The sequence below is a fragment of the Myxine glutinosa genome, chromosome 3 (genome assembly GCF_964187855.1).
Source record: "Myxine glutinosa chromosome 3, kmMyxGlut1.1, whole genome shotgun sequence".
In the NCBI taxonomy this organism is placed as follows: Eukaryota; Metazoa; Chordata; class Myxini; order Myxiniformes; family Myxinidae; genus Myxine; species Myxine glutinosa.
The window spans coordinates 134,052,058-134,068,161 of NC_136263.1; the positions used below are offsets into that span (position 1 = coordinate 134,052,058).

Below are 16,104 nucleotides of genomic sequence, written 5' to 3' on the forward strand. Positions count from 1 at the left end.
TCACCTCATGGATTCACAGGCTTGAACACAACAAAATTAATTGAAAACCACAAAACCAACATCACAGTCTGTCCCTGTGGTGGGTAAATTATCTGATGCTCTTGGAATAAAACTTGTTGAAACTTTTGGACTTCAAAACCTTTTTTAAAGAGGGTAAAACTTTTAACTTCCATTCGTATGTGTTGCTTTACTGAAGGATTTTCCCTGGAATTCTCTTTGACCACTAATTCTCGTGCACCCTTTCTTGCTCTGCAGCGAAGACGCACAACTCAGGACCAGCAGGTGAGCACTCGGCATCATCTACTCATGTTGCACCCCTTGTGTGTCGAGCTGGAGATAAATTGCCAAGGTGGGTTGTCAGATGAATACTTATTGAACATTTTAAAATAAGTAACATCTGTTTCTTGAGTATAAGCTAACAGTTTTCCTGGTTTAAACTCATTGTCTGCTTTGCTTGTGTGTGCATTGTTGTCAGATGGCAGTCAGGTCACCCTCACTTTTCATTTTCTGGTTAACCTTGGGGTGCTAACAGTTCGAGTCCAGACATGTTGCACTCCTAAGCATTCATCCCTCTCTGGCAGGTAAGATTTTTTTTAAATTGAGATTAATCATCTGCATCACATGTAATCTTGAGAATTGTGTATTTTAAATTATTGACATAGTGGCTGAAAACAAGCTGCCTTCATCTTATTCTCCTTTTAGCTGCCATCAAGCTGCCATCAAGTAGTCTAGTAGGAAGACTAGGTCCCCCTGCACCCCCCGGAGATATACTTCTAATCAGTGTTTCTAGATTGGAAAAAATGTGTAGAAAATGACTAGCTATGGCCCCAAGCTGAAAAAATGTCCCACATACCATTTTTATGCAAATTACTGCTGCAAATTTTATGCAAAATTATGCAAATTTTATGCAAATTTTTGATGAGGAGTAGAGTTGAGGGGTCTTTGAGGGCTTCATCGAGGTGCTCTCGGTTGCAAGACTGGGTCATTCTGAGAAGCACAGCAGGGTCAGAGATCATGATGTTCTCCTCCTCAGTGAATCTCTCCATCAACAGCCTCTCCATTGCCTCACACACTGTTTTGAGGCAAAAGAGGGACTTTGCGTAGGCCTTTCCACTGAGAACACCTTTGAGAGATCCACTTGTTACTAGTTGTGCCTCAAAGAGAATCTCTGCATATCCAGAACCACGCATCTTGTGTCCAGTGAGCATCCCGATGTAGTTCATGGATGTGTGGAAGGGTCCAATCGTTACTACATGACTAGCAAATTCATTTGGCCAGCGCCAGATGATGGGAAGGGCTTTCATGCAGACACCCAGATCAAATGTATTCAGGACCCATCTCTGACCCACCTCAGCAGTTGCTGCCTCGGAACGCTTCAGTAGCTCACGAACAACTGCGTTGTCTGTGATCGGTTGGTGGATAGGCGTGCAGTAGTCGACTGTTGATTTGCTGGGTGGGGGAGAACCAGTTGCAGAGGTGAAACCCCCTAGCCCAGGCACAGGCTGCAGGCCATTGCCATGCCATGCAGGCACCAGGCACAGACCGATCACAGACAACGCAGTTGTTCGTGAGCTACTGAAGCGTTCCGAGGCAGCAACTGCTGAGGTGGGTCAGAGATGGGTCCTGAATACATTTGATCTGGGTGTCTGCATGAAAGCCCTTCCCATCATCTGGCGCTGGCCAAATGAATTTGCTAGTCATGTAGTAACGATTGGACCCTTCCACACATCCATGAACTACATCGGGATGCTCACTGGACACAAGATGCGTTGTTCTGGATATGCAGAGATTCTCTTTGAGGCACAACTAGTAACAAGTGGATCTCTCAAAGGTGTTCTCAGTGGAAAGGCCTACGCAAAGTCCCTCTTTTGCCTCAAAACAGTGTGTGAGGCAATGGAGAGGCTGTTGATGGAGAGATTCACTGAGGAGGAGAACATCATGATCTCTGACCCTGCTGTGCTTCTCAGAATGACCCAGTCTTGCAACCGAGAGCACCTCGATGAAGCCCTCAAAGACCCCTCAACTCTACTCCTCATCAAAAATTTGCATAAAATTTGCATAATTTTGCATAAAATTTGCAGCAGTAATTTGCATAAAAATGGTATGTGGGACATTTTTTCAGCTTGGGGCCATAGCTAGTCATTTTCTACACATTTTTTCCAATCTAGAAACACTGATTAGAAGTATATCTCCGGGGGGTGCAGGGGGACCTAGTCTTCCTACTAGACTATTTCATTACCATTTATATTTCTGCCTTTTGCCTTTCCGATCTGTAATAATAACCTCTCTCCTCCCCCACATCCCACTTCATCTCCTTCCCACAAAGTGATCTCATGATTCCCAGTGCTCTACTTTGTTCACTATATCCTGGAGACAGTGGGGATGAGAGTCCCAATCCTGCCAATCGCTACCAATTCAACAAGCTGGGGTTTGTTGATCTAGCTGACAACTTCGTATGTCTTGTTTCTCTTCCCAATCACTGTGCCACACTCCACTCTCCTCAATAACTCCCGCTCTCTGTCTGACATCTCCCTTTGTTGTCTTACCTGCCATTGCGTATTAAAGACTTACTTGGTTGCTGTAGTGATCTGAGTTTGCCTTGATATGCAGAACACAGGAACACACCTTGTATCAAATTAATGTGAAATGATGGCATTCATCGACACGACACCAGGGGGAGTGCTTGTCTTACGATGAAATGTTAGGCAAAGGCCTCAGTTCATTTCTACATTAGATATTATTGTCATATTGTAAACTTTGAATCGATTTCTTTATCAATCCCATGGCCTGCAGTTTGACGTCCTTGGCGGATTATATTGACGACGTTGGCCGCCCTTACCTTTGGGCTCAGTGGCTCGGTGGCATAAAATTCCCACCAAAATGTCAGGTATGCCAACTTGGGTCAGCAAAATGGCATTTTTCGTCATACCACCTCCGTTGCACCTCCCCCTCTCCAGGTCTTATTTCGTGTTTTTTGTAACTTTTTTTTGTTTGTGTTTGCAGGCTGTGACGGACCAGGATCTCAGCTCAAGCTCGATGCGAAGCACAGTGCACAGAATCAGACGACGACTCTCGGCCAGGATTGCATTGCAGAAGCAATTCTCGGCTTTTGGTAGAATTACTTGGTCTATGCCTTCTCAGATTACTTGGCTAGGCCAAATGACATCATCTGAACCATATACCAATAAACTTGTGATTCTTTTATTTTTAACCCTTTATAGTGTTGCGATTTTTGCCTGCACAAGTAATTTGTTTATCTTACATAATGCAACTCTCATCTGTTCTTGTTCTCCCAGAGCGGGGCTCCTTTGCTGTTCCTGTGTCCACTCCCCCACTTGTTCCGTCCAAGCTGCTATCACATTTGTCCCACTGGGTGTCTGTCTCTCATGCAGAGTATGAGGTACAGTATGTTATCATGCTTTATTGCTCATCGTCATTTTCTTCATCCTCATACCCTCCTGTCTCCTCCTCTTAGATCCACTTCCAAATCTTCAGTTATCCATCTTCACAACTTTTCACTACCCACTTCTTCCTTCCTTTGTTTCCTTGAGCCTTTTACTTTAACTAGGGCATGCCCGTACTATATATAAGCTAGGACGTGCCCGTACGTGGGTGCCCGTTCCTTGCCAAAAAAAAAAAAAAAAAAAAAAATTTGTGTAGGGGTGTGTGTGTGTAAACATCCTAGGGCGTGCCCGTACGTGGGTGCAAAAAAACATGCGTGCAAACAACAACAACAAAAAAAAACTTTGAATCCACGTGGCAGTAACGACCACAGAACCCCCCCCCCCCCCTCTATTTACATGAATGGTTTGGTCCATTCGCAACGACCACAGAACCCCCCCCTCTATTTACATGCAATGGTTTGGTCCATTCGCAACGCCAAAGCGAACGGCGAACGGCTAAATCGCCATAGCTCGGTAAGTACTTGTCCGATTAATTTCAAACCTTGAAAAGGCACATCCTCGGGTCCCCAGCAATATACCTGGCAAGTTTAAAGTATATCGGACCCGTGGTTGTCGAGAAACAGCGGTCACAGACAAACATACAAACACACATACACACATACACACATACACACATACACACATACACACAGAGATTAATGGAATTATAGATAGATTACAATTTAATCACTGGAATTTATTCCTGCTCATTTGGCTTCAAATTTTACAATAATTTAGTGAGGCCTCACCGAGAATATTGTGTACGGTTTTGGATACCACATCTGAGGAAGTACGTAGCTGCTATAGGGAGGGTCCAGCAAAGATCGACTGGATTTAATCCTGGCCTAGCTAGACCAAGCTATGAGGAGTGACTGAAGGAAACCATTTTTACGTTAGAAAGGGAGGGGATCTGATATAAGTGTTTGAGATAATGAAGGGTATCAACAAAATAAATGCAGAAAGGTTTTCTTTTAGCAGAATGGGCAGTGACAGAACCAGAAGCCACAGCCTAACAGTGAGGAAGAGGAGAGGTAGGACGGGAGCAAGGCAGAAATCTTTCTCTCAGAATAATAAATGCATGGAACAGTCTCGTGGGAAAGTTGTGGCAGCAGAAACAGTACAAGGGTTTACAATTGAATTATATAAGTACTTAGAATATTTGGGGATAGAGGGGTACATCTACGTTGACAGTACTGGTAGGTTGCTTAGGTATGGATGGGAGATTGTAAACGGATTGTGATGTCTGTGCTCGGGTCTTGTCAAAAGGTCAATCTGCTGTTCGTGTTTGTTTATTCCTCAACCTTTGACCTTCTTCATCTCCTGCCTCCCCTCCTCCTCCTCTGCCACCCCACCCTCCTCTAATTTTTTTTCCATAAAAATCCCCCCAATATATATATATATATATTACCCTGTTGAGTGTCTGCCCACCCCATGGTTGTCCTTGCCCCTCCTCCCCCCACCCTCCCATAGGATTTGATGAACTACTAAATTGGTTAATGAGGTCATGATGTAGTGGAGGCATGTTGGGCCAAATGGCCTCTGTCATTACAACAGCCTCCTCTTGTGTTAAAATTCCTTTTATTAGTCCCCTACCGGTGTACACCGGTAGGGGACTATAGGTTTGCACTCCGTCCCTCTGTCTGTCAGTCTGTCCGTCTGTCCGTCCGTCACGCAAAGAACAGTTTTCCGGACTTTTTTTCTAAACTCTTAACGCTAATGATTTCAAACTTGGTACATGGTTTCCTCATGATAAGTTACAGATCAAGTTCGAACTTCACGACGTTTCGATCATTTTTGACAAAGTTATGGCACTTTGAACTTTGGTAATTTCCACAACAGTTTTCCGGACGACAGACTGCCGGTAGGGGACATGTATTGCAGCGCAATACTCAGAATGCTTGTTATACCATGGTATTCTCCTGTCTTGCTCTCACCATCACTCACATCTTCCTCCCACTTGTGGTCTTTGCTTTTTCCAGGCTTTGTCCTACACTCGCCACCACTGGGAGTTGTGTCCCTCCCCGCCCACATCCCTGTATTACCATGGGTGCCTTGACAGAGGACCAGGTACGTGTTCTCACCATGAAGTCTTTCAGCACTCTGTATCAGTGCTGTCTCTCTTCAACCAGTCTTTTGTTTGTTTGTTTCCAGTCTTTAAAAAAAACTTTTTTCTTTATTTTTCCTTTCTTTCCAGCCCAGATGCATATTGCAGTGTGGTTGGATTGCAATTATCCCAAACCACCTCCTATCCTCTCTCTACACCTCATGTGGGAGGGACAGCACACAGCGCAGGATGATATCAACATCCTGGTCAGTTCTGCATTCTCCACTTTTTCCATGCAATCCTTCCGTGTTGAACCTGAAACATTTGTCTTTGGAATAGCCTGATCTCCCAGACGTCTATACAGTATGTGCATTTCTGGAACGAATTAACCCAACTCTTGGACTTGCAGGCCATGGAGAAGGAGGTGAATGTGTTCTGGGCAGATTTTGGTTGTCAAGGATCTGAAATTTTGTCTCTTCAACTTGCTCATTTGGCTGCCTGCCTGGATGTCTACCTTGAGACATCAGACATTCGACCATCTCACAAAGGTTGCACAGCATTTCCCAGAGACAAGATGCTTCTGAGAGTTACGCGGTGCGTCATGTGCAATCCCTCTTTGAGACACTGTATTTTTATATTAACCATACAGAATGACTTTATTACGTTGATGTAATCATCTCGTCTTGTGTAATGCTTATAGTTTCACATCTTATGAAAGAGTTTATATTGAAGTTACAGGATATCTGTGTGGAGTGGGGATTGGAGCATATGGAATTTGAACTTTCACCATTAAGAGTGGGTTGGCTGTTTGGCTATCTCAATTGATACTGCGATCCCAGGTTAAAATCCCTTGTACTATTAGCAACCCTGGGTGCTCGATGCCCACTTTTTGTTTTGTTATTTGGAGCTCCAATTCTGAAATTCTAAGAATGGCGAGATTGTAAATAACTAGAACGGCACTTCAGGCAGGCTGAACAGTTTACGATTTGTATCCCATTGATAGGCCGGATCCGGATGTAGATCTTCATCAACAAAGAATCAATTTGTCCTTGTCACACACCCAACCTCTTCACCAACTTTCGTCCGAATCCATCCACAACTCTTCGAGATATCAAGCTATACATTGCTTTTGGCCCCATCTCAATGGTAAAGAATCCTTTTTTAAAATTAAAAAGTCTTGGATCCAGATTTGGATTTTCACCAAAATTGAATCAATTTGTCTTTGTCACACACGCAATCTGTCCACCAAGTTTCGTCCAAATCCGTACTCAACTTTGAGATATCCTGCTCACAGACAGACGAGTAAAAACATAACCTCCGTCCACCTTCAGTGTGTACCTCCTTTATAACGTGGCTCCAATGGAGATGCGTTCCGAACAGCACTATTTCTGACATATGCATGATATATGAGCACTTTGAGCAAACATTCAGTCAAAGCAGCATATGACAGTGGTGGGTAATGAGGTGGGAGGAGCATTACCAGCACTATCACCTGCAATCCTTTTTACAGACATTATGGGTCAATTGGGCTCACAAAATTATGCACAAATAAGGAGAAATTAGGAGTTACCACGGTGTTGTAAACACGAGTGTGAGGAGAGCGTTCAAAACTGGCATAGAGAGGCGCTGATTGGCTGAGCACTGCTCAGCACACGGTATTCTCATTGGCTGAGTGCGCAGCTCAGAGAACAGACGAGACCCCCACACGTGTGTTGCCTGTTTTCGTATGGGACTTTTGTAAAGCTCGACAGTATTTAATATTTTTTTCTGGTTTTAAACCAAATTGCGACAGCAGAGAGAGCGTTATAACAGATCAGCGCTAAACAAAGCAGTGTTATTCAATGTATTACTGTATATGGCTGAATATGAAAAATAAAACTTTTCAATTTCCTAATTTATTTAATATACCGAACAGTAACTGTGATATTAAATTGACTTTCACAGAAATTCGAATTACTATCCCTCTACGAGTATATTGCACACTTCTAAAAATGGGAATAGGAGCCAATAAAAACGGGGTACCACCCCTAACAATCTCCCGGTGTGTACCCTGGTTTAGAATAGGTACACCGCATCCCTGCGTGTCGTAAGAGGCGACTAAAGGGTTGGCGTCAGGAAGGGCATCCGGCCATAAAAACATTGCCTCAAAAAGAGAACCATGACAATTACAACTACATATGGGCAGGGTACAGCCCGAAGTGGAGATCGGTTTCTGAGGTTTGGGACATGGAATGTAGGGACAATGACAGGGAGATCAGGAGAAGTGGTGGAAGTATTGATTGGTCAGAAGAAGAGTGGACATATGTTGTGTGCAAGAGACCAGATGGAAGGGGGAAGTGGTGTGAGAATGGTGAAGGGTAGGCAGGGACAGAAATACAAGTTTGTGTGGCAAGGGTGCCCAGAGGGCGTGAATGGTGTTGGTGTCCTGTTTTTTTGAGGAGTTTGTAGACAGTGTGGTGAGTGACTAGAGTGAGTGATAGGTTGATGATTGGAAAGCTCTTGGTGAACGTCATCTCGGGATATGCTCCGCAGGTTGGTCAGAGCGATGAAGAGAAGGACAAGTTCTGGTGTGCAATAGAGAAGCTGATGGAAAACGTGAAAGATGAGGAAGTTGTTGTGGAAGGAGGAGACCTAAATGGACATGTGGGAAGGAGTATGGACGGTTTTGAGGGAGTTCATGGGGGTTACGGATATGGTGTGAGAAATGGAGAAGGTGAAAGGATTTTGGAGTTTGCTGATGGAGCTGATTTGTTGATTTGTAATACTCAGTTCCAGAAAGGGGATAATAAGCTTGTTACATACATGTCAGGTGGGTCGACGACAACCGTTGACTACCTGATGGTGCGTAGGCGAGGTAGGGGGCACCTCCGGGACACAAAGGTGATCCCGGGGGAGGAGGCTGTTTCACACCACCACTTGGTTGTCTGCGACATGAGGGTGAAAGGTGCGAGGAGAGCTCGGCGGTTGAAGTACCAACCGAGAATTAAGGTGTGGAGGTTGAAAGAGGTGACAGTAAGGGAGGCATTAAAAGAGAGGCTGAATAGGGTCGAGGATGATGTGGTTGAGCTTGAAAGTGGTTGGATGTCAATGAAAGATAGTCTGTTGGGAGCCGTTGGTGAGGTGTGTGGATGGACAAAAGGACCACCGAGGCACTCGGAAACATAGTGGTGGGATGATGAAGTTGGAAAGAGGATTGACGAGAAGAGGAAGAAGTTCAAGGAGTGGCAGAAGGCGAAGGGCACGGGAGCAGAAAAAGCAGAGCATGAAAGTTATAAGGCAGCCAAGAAGGCTGCAAAGAAAGAGGTAGCAAAGGCGCAGGAGGCATGTAGGAAAATGTTCGGAGAACGCTTGGATTTGGAAGAGGGTCAGAGAGCGGTATTCAGGATTGCAAAGCAGATAGCGAAAGAGAGGTGTGATGTGATGGGGGTGAGTTGCTTGAAGAATGAAGTGGGACAAATCGTTGTGGACCCTGATGGAATTAAAGGAAGATGGAAAAGATATATGGAAATGCTGTTGAATACAGAGAATGAATGGGATGGCAACATGGAGAGTAACCCAGTTTTCGGACCAGCAGAGAAGATAACCAAGAAGGAAGTTGAGGAAGCGATAAAAGCAATGAAGAGTAGAAAAGCGGGAGGGCCGACGGGAGTTGTGGTAGATATGTTGAAGGCAGCAGGAAGTTTGGGGTGTGAAGAGAATGACACAGATCTGTTATCTGGTGTTGAAAGAAGGCCGCATTCCAGTGGATTGGGAACTTAGTACCCTCGTCCCTCTATACAAGGGGAAAGGTGACCCTCTGGAGTGTGGCTCGTACCAAGCGATAAAGTTATTGGAGCATGGAATGAAGGTATTGGAAATGGTGTTGGAGAGGAGGACAAGGAAGAAGGTGAAGATTGACGAAATGCAGTTTGGATTTATGCCAGGAAGAGGAACGACAGACGCGCTCTTTATTGTGAGGCAGTTGCAGGAGAAGTACATGGAGAAGAGGAAGAAGTTGTTTCTTGGGTTTGTTGATCTGGAGAAAGCATTCGATAGGGTTCACGCGAAGTATTGACATGGGCATTGAGGAAGTTAGGAGTGGAGGAATGGTTGATCAGAGTAGTCATGGCAATGTACAAAAGAGCGCGCACAGCTGTAAGGACGAAGGACGGGAACAGTGGTGAGTTTGAGGTGAAGGTGGGAGTGCATCAGGGGTCGGTACTAAGTCCACTACTATTTGTAGCTGTGTGGAGGTGCTGGCTCAGAACGTAAAGGAGGGTTTACCGTGGGAGTTATTGTATGCAGATGATCTGGTGTTAATTGGGGAGAGTTTGGATGGACTGAAGGAAAAGATGAACAAGTGGAAGGAATGTATGGCGACAAAAGGTCTGAAGGTGAATATCGGAAAGACGAAGTTGATGGCAAGTGGTAAAGCATGTGGTGAGGTGGAAAGAACTGGGAAGTGGCCATGTGCTGTGTGCTGGAAGGGTGTCGGAGTGAACTCCCTTCAATGTACAATGTGCGCTGAGTGGGTACATCAAAAATGTAGTGGTCTGAGAGGGTCATTAACCAGTGTGGCAGCTACATTCAAATGTAAGGTGTGCACAGAGGGAGCTGCAGATGGAGGAAATGTTCAGTTGGATCTTGGAGACGGCGTGAAGCTGGAAGGTGTGAAAACATTTTGCTACCTCGGAGACATGCTGAATGGAGAAGGTGGATCAGACTCGGCAACGGTTGCTCGAGTGAGATGTGCATGGAAGAAGTTTCGGTTACTGAGTGGCGTGCTGATGAGGAGGGGAGTGTCGTTGAAGCTGAAGGGAAAGGTGTATGCTGCATGTGTGAGAAGTGTTATGATTTATGGGAGCGAGACATGGGTAATGAACATAGAGCAGCAACGAAGGGTGGAAAGGGTGGAAATGCGAATGGTTCGATGGATGTGCGGAGTTTTGTTGAGAGAGAGGAAGACAAATGATGAATTGCGAAAGATTATGGGAATAGAGCCTGTGATTGATGCTGTGAAGAGGAACAGGTTGAGATGGTTTGGTCATGTGTTGAGGAAGGATGAAAGTGACTGGTTGAGAAGAGTGATGGAAATGAATGTAGAAGGAAGTAGAGGACGGGGAAGACCGAGAAAGACTTGGCTAAAGATGGTCGAAGAAGAAATGCGGGCAAGGGGGTTAACAAGGAGAGATGCAGAAAATAGGGCAAAATGGAGAAGATTGTCATGGGGACCGCAAAGCTAACCCCTGCTCTAGCAGGGAAAATGACCTTAAAATGCATGTTGTTGTTGTTGTACCCCTAAAAATCGCAATGTCGTGACGTCACTTGCATGACGTAATCAAAGACAAGGTTGTATCATCACGCAATGGATAATTGCCGCACGGCTTGCTTCAGACTCCTCAGAAAATGAATTTGATGAAGATTTTTCTGATCAAGAATCCTTTGATAGTCAAAATCATCATAAAAATACCCGCATCAAAACTATGCTTGAGATGACATAGCGGGTTACGTGGGTACTCAAATCGCCACTTTTGGGGGGCGGGGCCAATCAAGCGTTAAAGGACACCAAAAACACTAATATCTTCCTTCTGAGATATTTATCCCAGAAACGAATGATTAAATGTTAGGTTAAGCCATATCTATTAATTAAACCAAACATGATTTTCTGCGTCTGTGGCCCTTTGAAGCTCTTATTATCTCTGCCACCGAAGGTGGACGGAGGTTATGTTTTCACCCCTGTCTGTTTGTTTGTGTGTATGATATGTCAAGAAGTTCTGGACAGATTCGGATGAAATTTGTTGGAGAGGTTTGGTGTTAGAGGGATGAATTTATTCTTATTTTTGAAGATACAGATCTGAATACTAGATTTTTAATGTGATTCTTCACCATTGAGAGAAAGGGCCAAAAACGGTATATAGCAGCATATCTCAAAAGGTTGTGGATAAATTCGGACAAAACTTGGTGGACAAGTTGGGTGTGTGACGAGGACAAATTGATTCAATTTTGGTGAAGATCCGAGATGTTTTTAATTTCTGAAGTGATTCTTCAACAATGAGCGATGTGGCCAATAACGATGTATAGTATGGTATTTCAAAAGGTTGTAGACGAGTCATGACAAAAGTTGGGGTTCGAGTTGGTTCGGTGACAAGAACAACACGATTAAATTTTGGTTCAGGTCTGAATACAGATCCAGCCTATTAGTGGGATACATAATGTAAACTAAGCCTGTTGCAGATGTGCTCTACCGAGTGCCCTTCTAGTTCTATATGTGATATTTATATGTCTTCCATGAGCCTCTTCACGAAGGCCGTTTCATGAGCATTATATGATCCCTCTGTAAAATGCATAGTCCTGTCATTGTGACCATTGTAACTTTGCTTGGATCATACCAATATATTCATATCCCCGTGCTGTCATCCCACAGAGGGCCCAGCAGGGTGAAACCTTTTCACTACGATACTCAACATGGTGTCTTCTCTCATCGCTAATGGCCTGGATGCACGTGTTGCTGACAGTTTCATTAATTTCCTTGACACACACTACACTGGGGCTTTCTGGGAACATAATTTGAAAGAAGGGAGTTGGAATTTGAAAGTCCGCAAATAAAAGTCTGTCAAGTCCTTTTAATCATTTTGTAATGCTACATTTTTACAGCGTAGCCTGTACAGCAATGCCGTCTAGAACAGTGTTTGTCTGTCTGTATGTCCCCATAAATATGTCCCCATAAATATGTCCGCTTGAACGGCTTCGTTCAAGCGACGACTCTATGACCTTAGAGCCGCCGCGCACCAGCACCAAGTCATTTGGCGAGAAATCCTTTTCCTTTGCTGCACCTCTGCTCTGGAATGATTTGCCCTCCTCTGTTCGACATGTTGACTCTCTTCCTGCCTTTAAAACCTCCCTCAAAACCTATCTGTTTCACAAGTCTTTCAAAGTCTAAGTCCTGTTTTCCCTTTGGTTTGAGATGGGACAGAGATCGAGAGTATGTCTGTGTACATGTGCGGGGGAGGGAGGAGAGGAGGAAGGGGAGTACACATCTGTGGGTTTTGAATGGGGAGGGAGAGGAATAGGGCAAGAGTGAAGGTGTGTCTGTGTGTGTGTATGTGTGTGCGGTGTGTGTGCGTTCGCATGATAATGTAAAGTGCCATGAGGGTAGTTTACTCTGCTTGATGGGGCTATATAAGACTCCTATTATTATTATTATTATTATTATTATTATTATTATTATTATTATTATTATAAACCTACACCAATCAGAGCTGAGGATCTGGTCACATGACAGGGGGACGCATTTAATAACCATTACATACAGTTGCATATTTTACTAAAAGGAAATATAATAAGCTTCTGTGGAACATTTTGGGGTCCCAGCGGGTGTCGTAAGATAAGTAGGAGGTTTCCGAAATTCCTCAATACAATAATTATGATTTTGAAATGTGATCGACACGGACCTTGCTCCAGAATCCGGATGTGAACAGATGACGATGGTTTGCTGGTTTGATAATGTCTCAACACAATCGTGATTTAACATTATATTTTGATATATTAACACTAGAGTATAAAATTTGTGATTGGAATGATGCTATGATGCTGTTTGGAATGAAAATATAAAGAATGTGCTGTCAATGCCTGACGTTCGACTGAAGGTGGCACAAGAATTTGGAATTTATTGTTCATCGTTCGCCATGTTGAGTTGGATCTTGGAGACGGCGTGAAGCTGGAAGGTGTGAAAACATTTTGCTACCTCGGAGACATGTTGAATGGAGAAGGTGGATCAGACTCGGCAACGGTTGCTCGAGTGAGATGTGCATGGAAGAAGTTTCGGGAACTGAGTGGCGTGCTGACAAGGAGGGGAGTGTCGTTGAAGCTGAAGGAAAAGGTGTATGCTGCATGTGTGAGAAGTGTTATGATTTATGGGAGTGAGACATGGGTAATGAACGTAGAGCAGCAACGAAGGCTGGAAAGGGTGGAAATGCGAATGGTTTGGTGGATGTGCAGAGTATCGTTGGTGGATGTGCGGAGTATCGTTGAGAGAGAGGAAGACAAATTATGAATTGCGAAAGATGATGGGAATAGAGCCTGTGATTGATGCTGTGAAGAGGAACAATTGAGACGGTTTGGTCATGTGTTGAGGAAGGATGAAGGGGACTGGGTGGTAAGAGTGATGGAAATGAATGTAGAAGGAAGTAGAGGACGTGGAAGACCAAGAAAGACTTGGCTAAAGATGGTCGAAGAAGAAATGCGGGCAAGGGGGTTAACAAGGGGAGATGTAGAAAATAGGGCAAAATTGAGATCGTCATGGGGGCCGCAAGGCTAACCCCCGATGTCGCATGGAAAATGGCCTTAAAATGCCTGTTGTTTGTTGTTGTTGTATCATTTGCCATTCACGGTTTTCTTTTTTGGTTTTTTTTTTTACCAAGTCATTCACGAACCGGGTGTCCATGCCTGAAGTCAAAAATATATTAATATCAGTACTTGCATTATTTGGTAACGTATCGCCACCCAGATCATACTAACCTTTTCAACTAAAGTATAAAATAAGCCTGGCTACGCCCTTGTTAGACTATTGGTCTTGCACTGGTAATCTTTAGCTAATTTTTTTGTTTTATTGCTCATTTTTAACCTGATTAATATATTCATGATTTTAACAGTTGGCGTTCTCCTTTATTCAGATCTCAACTCTATATTGGCCACCATTTATGTCTGCTAATGGCAACAGTTAAAAGGCTATGAAGAGTCTATGTAGATCTTGGTAGATGTGAAGAACAACGTTACAAGCACAAGATGAATAAGCTTGTGTTTGCATCTCAAGAAGTGTAAAATTGTGTTATTTAGAGACTGCATTGGCCAATCTGAAAGTATAACATATAGAGAGAGACTTTGGGGGTGGCAATGCAAGTAATGGCCTCTCAGGATATGCAAATGGCTAATGACCAACTTGATGCTGGGGGCATCACTGCTCATTCCACCAGATAAATGGTTTGGGCTCAGTTATCTTTTGATTGTCACACCAAAAGTCATTGATTGTCACACCAAAACTCAAGATTTAATCGAAAGTGCTCTGCGAGCAGACATGAAGAGTGATGACCTGTTTGCACGAGCCCACAGTTGCCCGTAATGCAACGCCATGCTTTGACAACACTGATACAAAAGGCTTGTTTGTGTGCAATGGTCCCTGGAACACAAGACTCCGAGCTTGGTGCCACGCTTTTTTGTTTTTTGTTTGTTTTTTGTGTACAAGATCGAGGCTCGTGAAAGAGCTAACATTAATCACACAAAAAGTCAAACCGACACATAAAACACAAAATAAGGGGAGTGGTAGACAAGATGGGGGAGAGAGGGGGAAGGACACAAAAAAAAACATTTGAGAGCAGGGACATCGAGAGAACTGTGGGAGGGAGAGGGCTTGGGGGAAGGTGGGAGAGGTATAAAACATATGGACACTGCAAGGACTTCCAGGAAAGAAGTTGGAATTTCAAAAAAGTGTATTTGGGGTGAATTAGCAGGGGTAGAAAAGATCAAGGTTTTGGATGGGGGAAGATAAGAGATGGTGATGAACAGCTGTTTTAAAGACCTGGAGGGAGGAGTGGGATTGAAGAGAGTGAGGGAGTTTGTTCCAGATGCGGGAGAAAAGAGGAATGAAAGAGTGAAGGTGAGCAGAGAGTCTAGATTTTGGCAGTTTAACCATAAGAAGGTTCCTGGCAGATCTTGTGTGACCTGTAGGAATATTTGGGGGACAGAGCCCAGAGAGAGCTAGGGGAGCAATGCCGGAGAGGAGTCGGTGGAAGACAGAAAGACCACCAACCTGCCTGCGGTGAGTGAGTCAAAGGCCCTCGGAGTTATCTTCATCGCAGGAGATTCCAATGATTCTGAAAATCATTGATTCTTCAATCATGAAAATGATTCTGATTCTGGTTCTATGAAATCTCTCATCACATGATGTCGTTTTTGTCTTTATATGATAGTTCCCTCTTCTATCTATCCAAATGACAGTCCTTATAATCTATCACATGGTTTTCTTAGCTCTTGAGATTTATTTTTGATAGTGTGCCAGATCTATGATAAATATTGATGTTGCCTGTCGTCTTCACCTCCCTTGTGATGTTATCCTTGATTCTGGAAATGATTTATAGAAGGGTCAAAGGTCAAAATTGGTCACAAAATTAAGGTTTTTGGCATGCCGTGCCTCTGTATTTTAAAAAATCCAGACCAATATTCAGCTCTTTAAGACTAGAGCAGGTAAACATTTGTCTGGTGTCTTCCTTTTCATTAGACAAAAGTCAAAATGGATTGTATGGTGGGGGGCGGAGGCGGGGTGTTCCATTTGCTTGCGAATGTCTGTAATTCTTGTTGATATTGTTTCTGGATATGGATCAGCAACTTTTCACAGATATTAAAGACATGAGGTTTTTAAAACAGTGAAGGAATTTGTGCAATCCATTTCTGCAACACCGATTTTTGGATCGGTAAAATTTCCACTCGTTTATAGCATTGTTTTCTCTCGACCTATGGCATCCAATGCCAACTCCTCATGTCTTACTGACTTCCTCTACTCTCGTAGCCAACGTGTGGCTCTCACCGTAATCCTTTCATCTTTTCATCTCCTCTCTCTATCAACGCTGGAGTGCCCCAAAGCAG

General features: G+C 43.9%; 1 protein-coding gene across 1 annotated transcript in view; it reads left to right on the top strand.

Moving 5' to 3' along the window:
• Positions 1 to 12,093, top strand: part of THOC5 (THO complex subunit 5) — a 40,488-nt gene extending 28,395 nt beyond the window's left edge. The window contains exons 10-19 of the mRNA XM_068110076.2: positions 256 to 349; positions 476 to 581; positions 2,327 to 2,428; positions 2,794 to 2,887; positions 3,004 to 3,112; positions 3,297 to 3,400; positions 5,423 to 5,510; positions 5,638 to 5,753; positions 5,897 to 6,081; positions 11,891 to 12,093. Of these exons, the coding sequence (XP_067966177.1) occupies positions 256 to 349; positions 476 to 581; positions 2,327 to 2,428; positions 2,794 to 2,887; positions 3,004 to 3,112; positions 3,297 to 3,400; positions 5,423 to 5,510; positions 5,638 to 5,753; positions 5,897 to 6,081; positions 11,891 to 11,954 (1,062 nt within the window). The 3' untranslated portion in view covers positions 11,955 to 12,093. The remainder of the gene's footprint in view (positions 1 to 255; positions 350 to 475; positions 582 to 2,326; positions 2,429 to 2,793; positions 2,888 to 3,003; positions 3,113 to 3,296; positions 3,401 to 5,422; positions 5,511 to 5,637; positions 5,754 to 5,896; positions 6,082 to 11,890) is intronic.
• Positions 12,094 to 16,104: the final 4,011 nt, after the last annotated feature.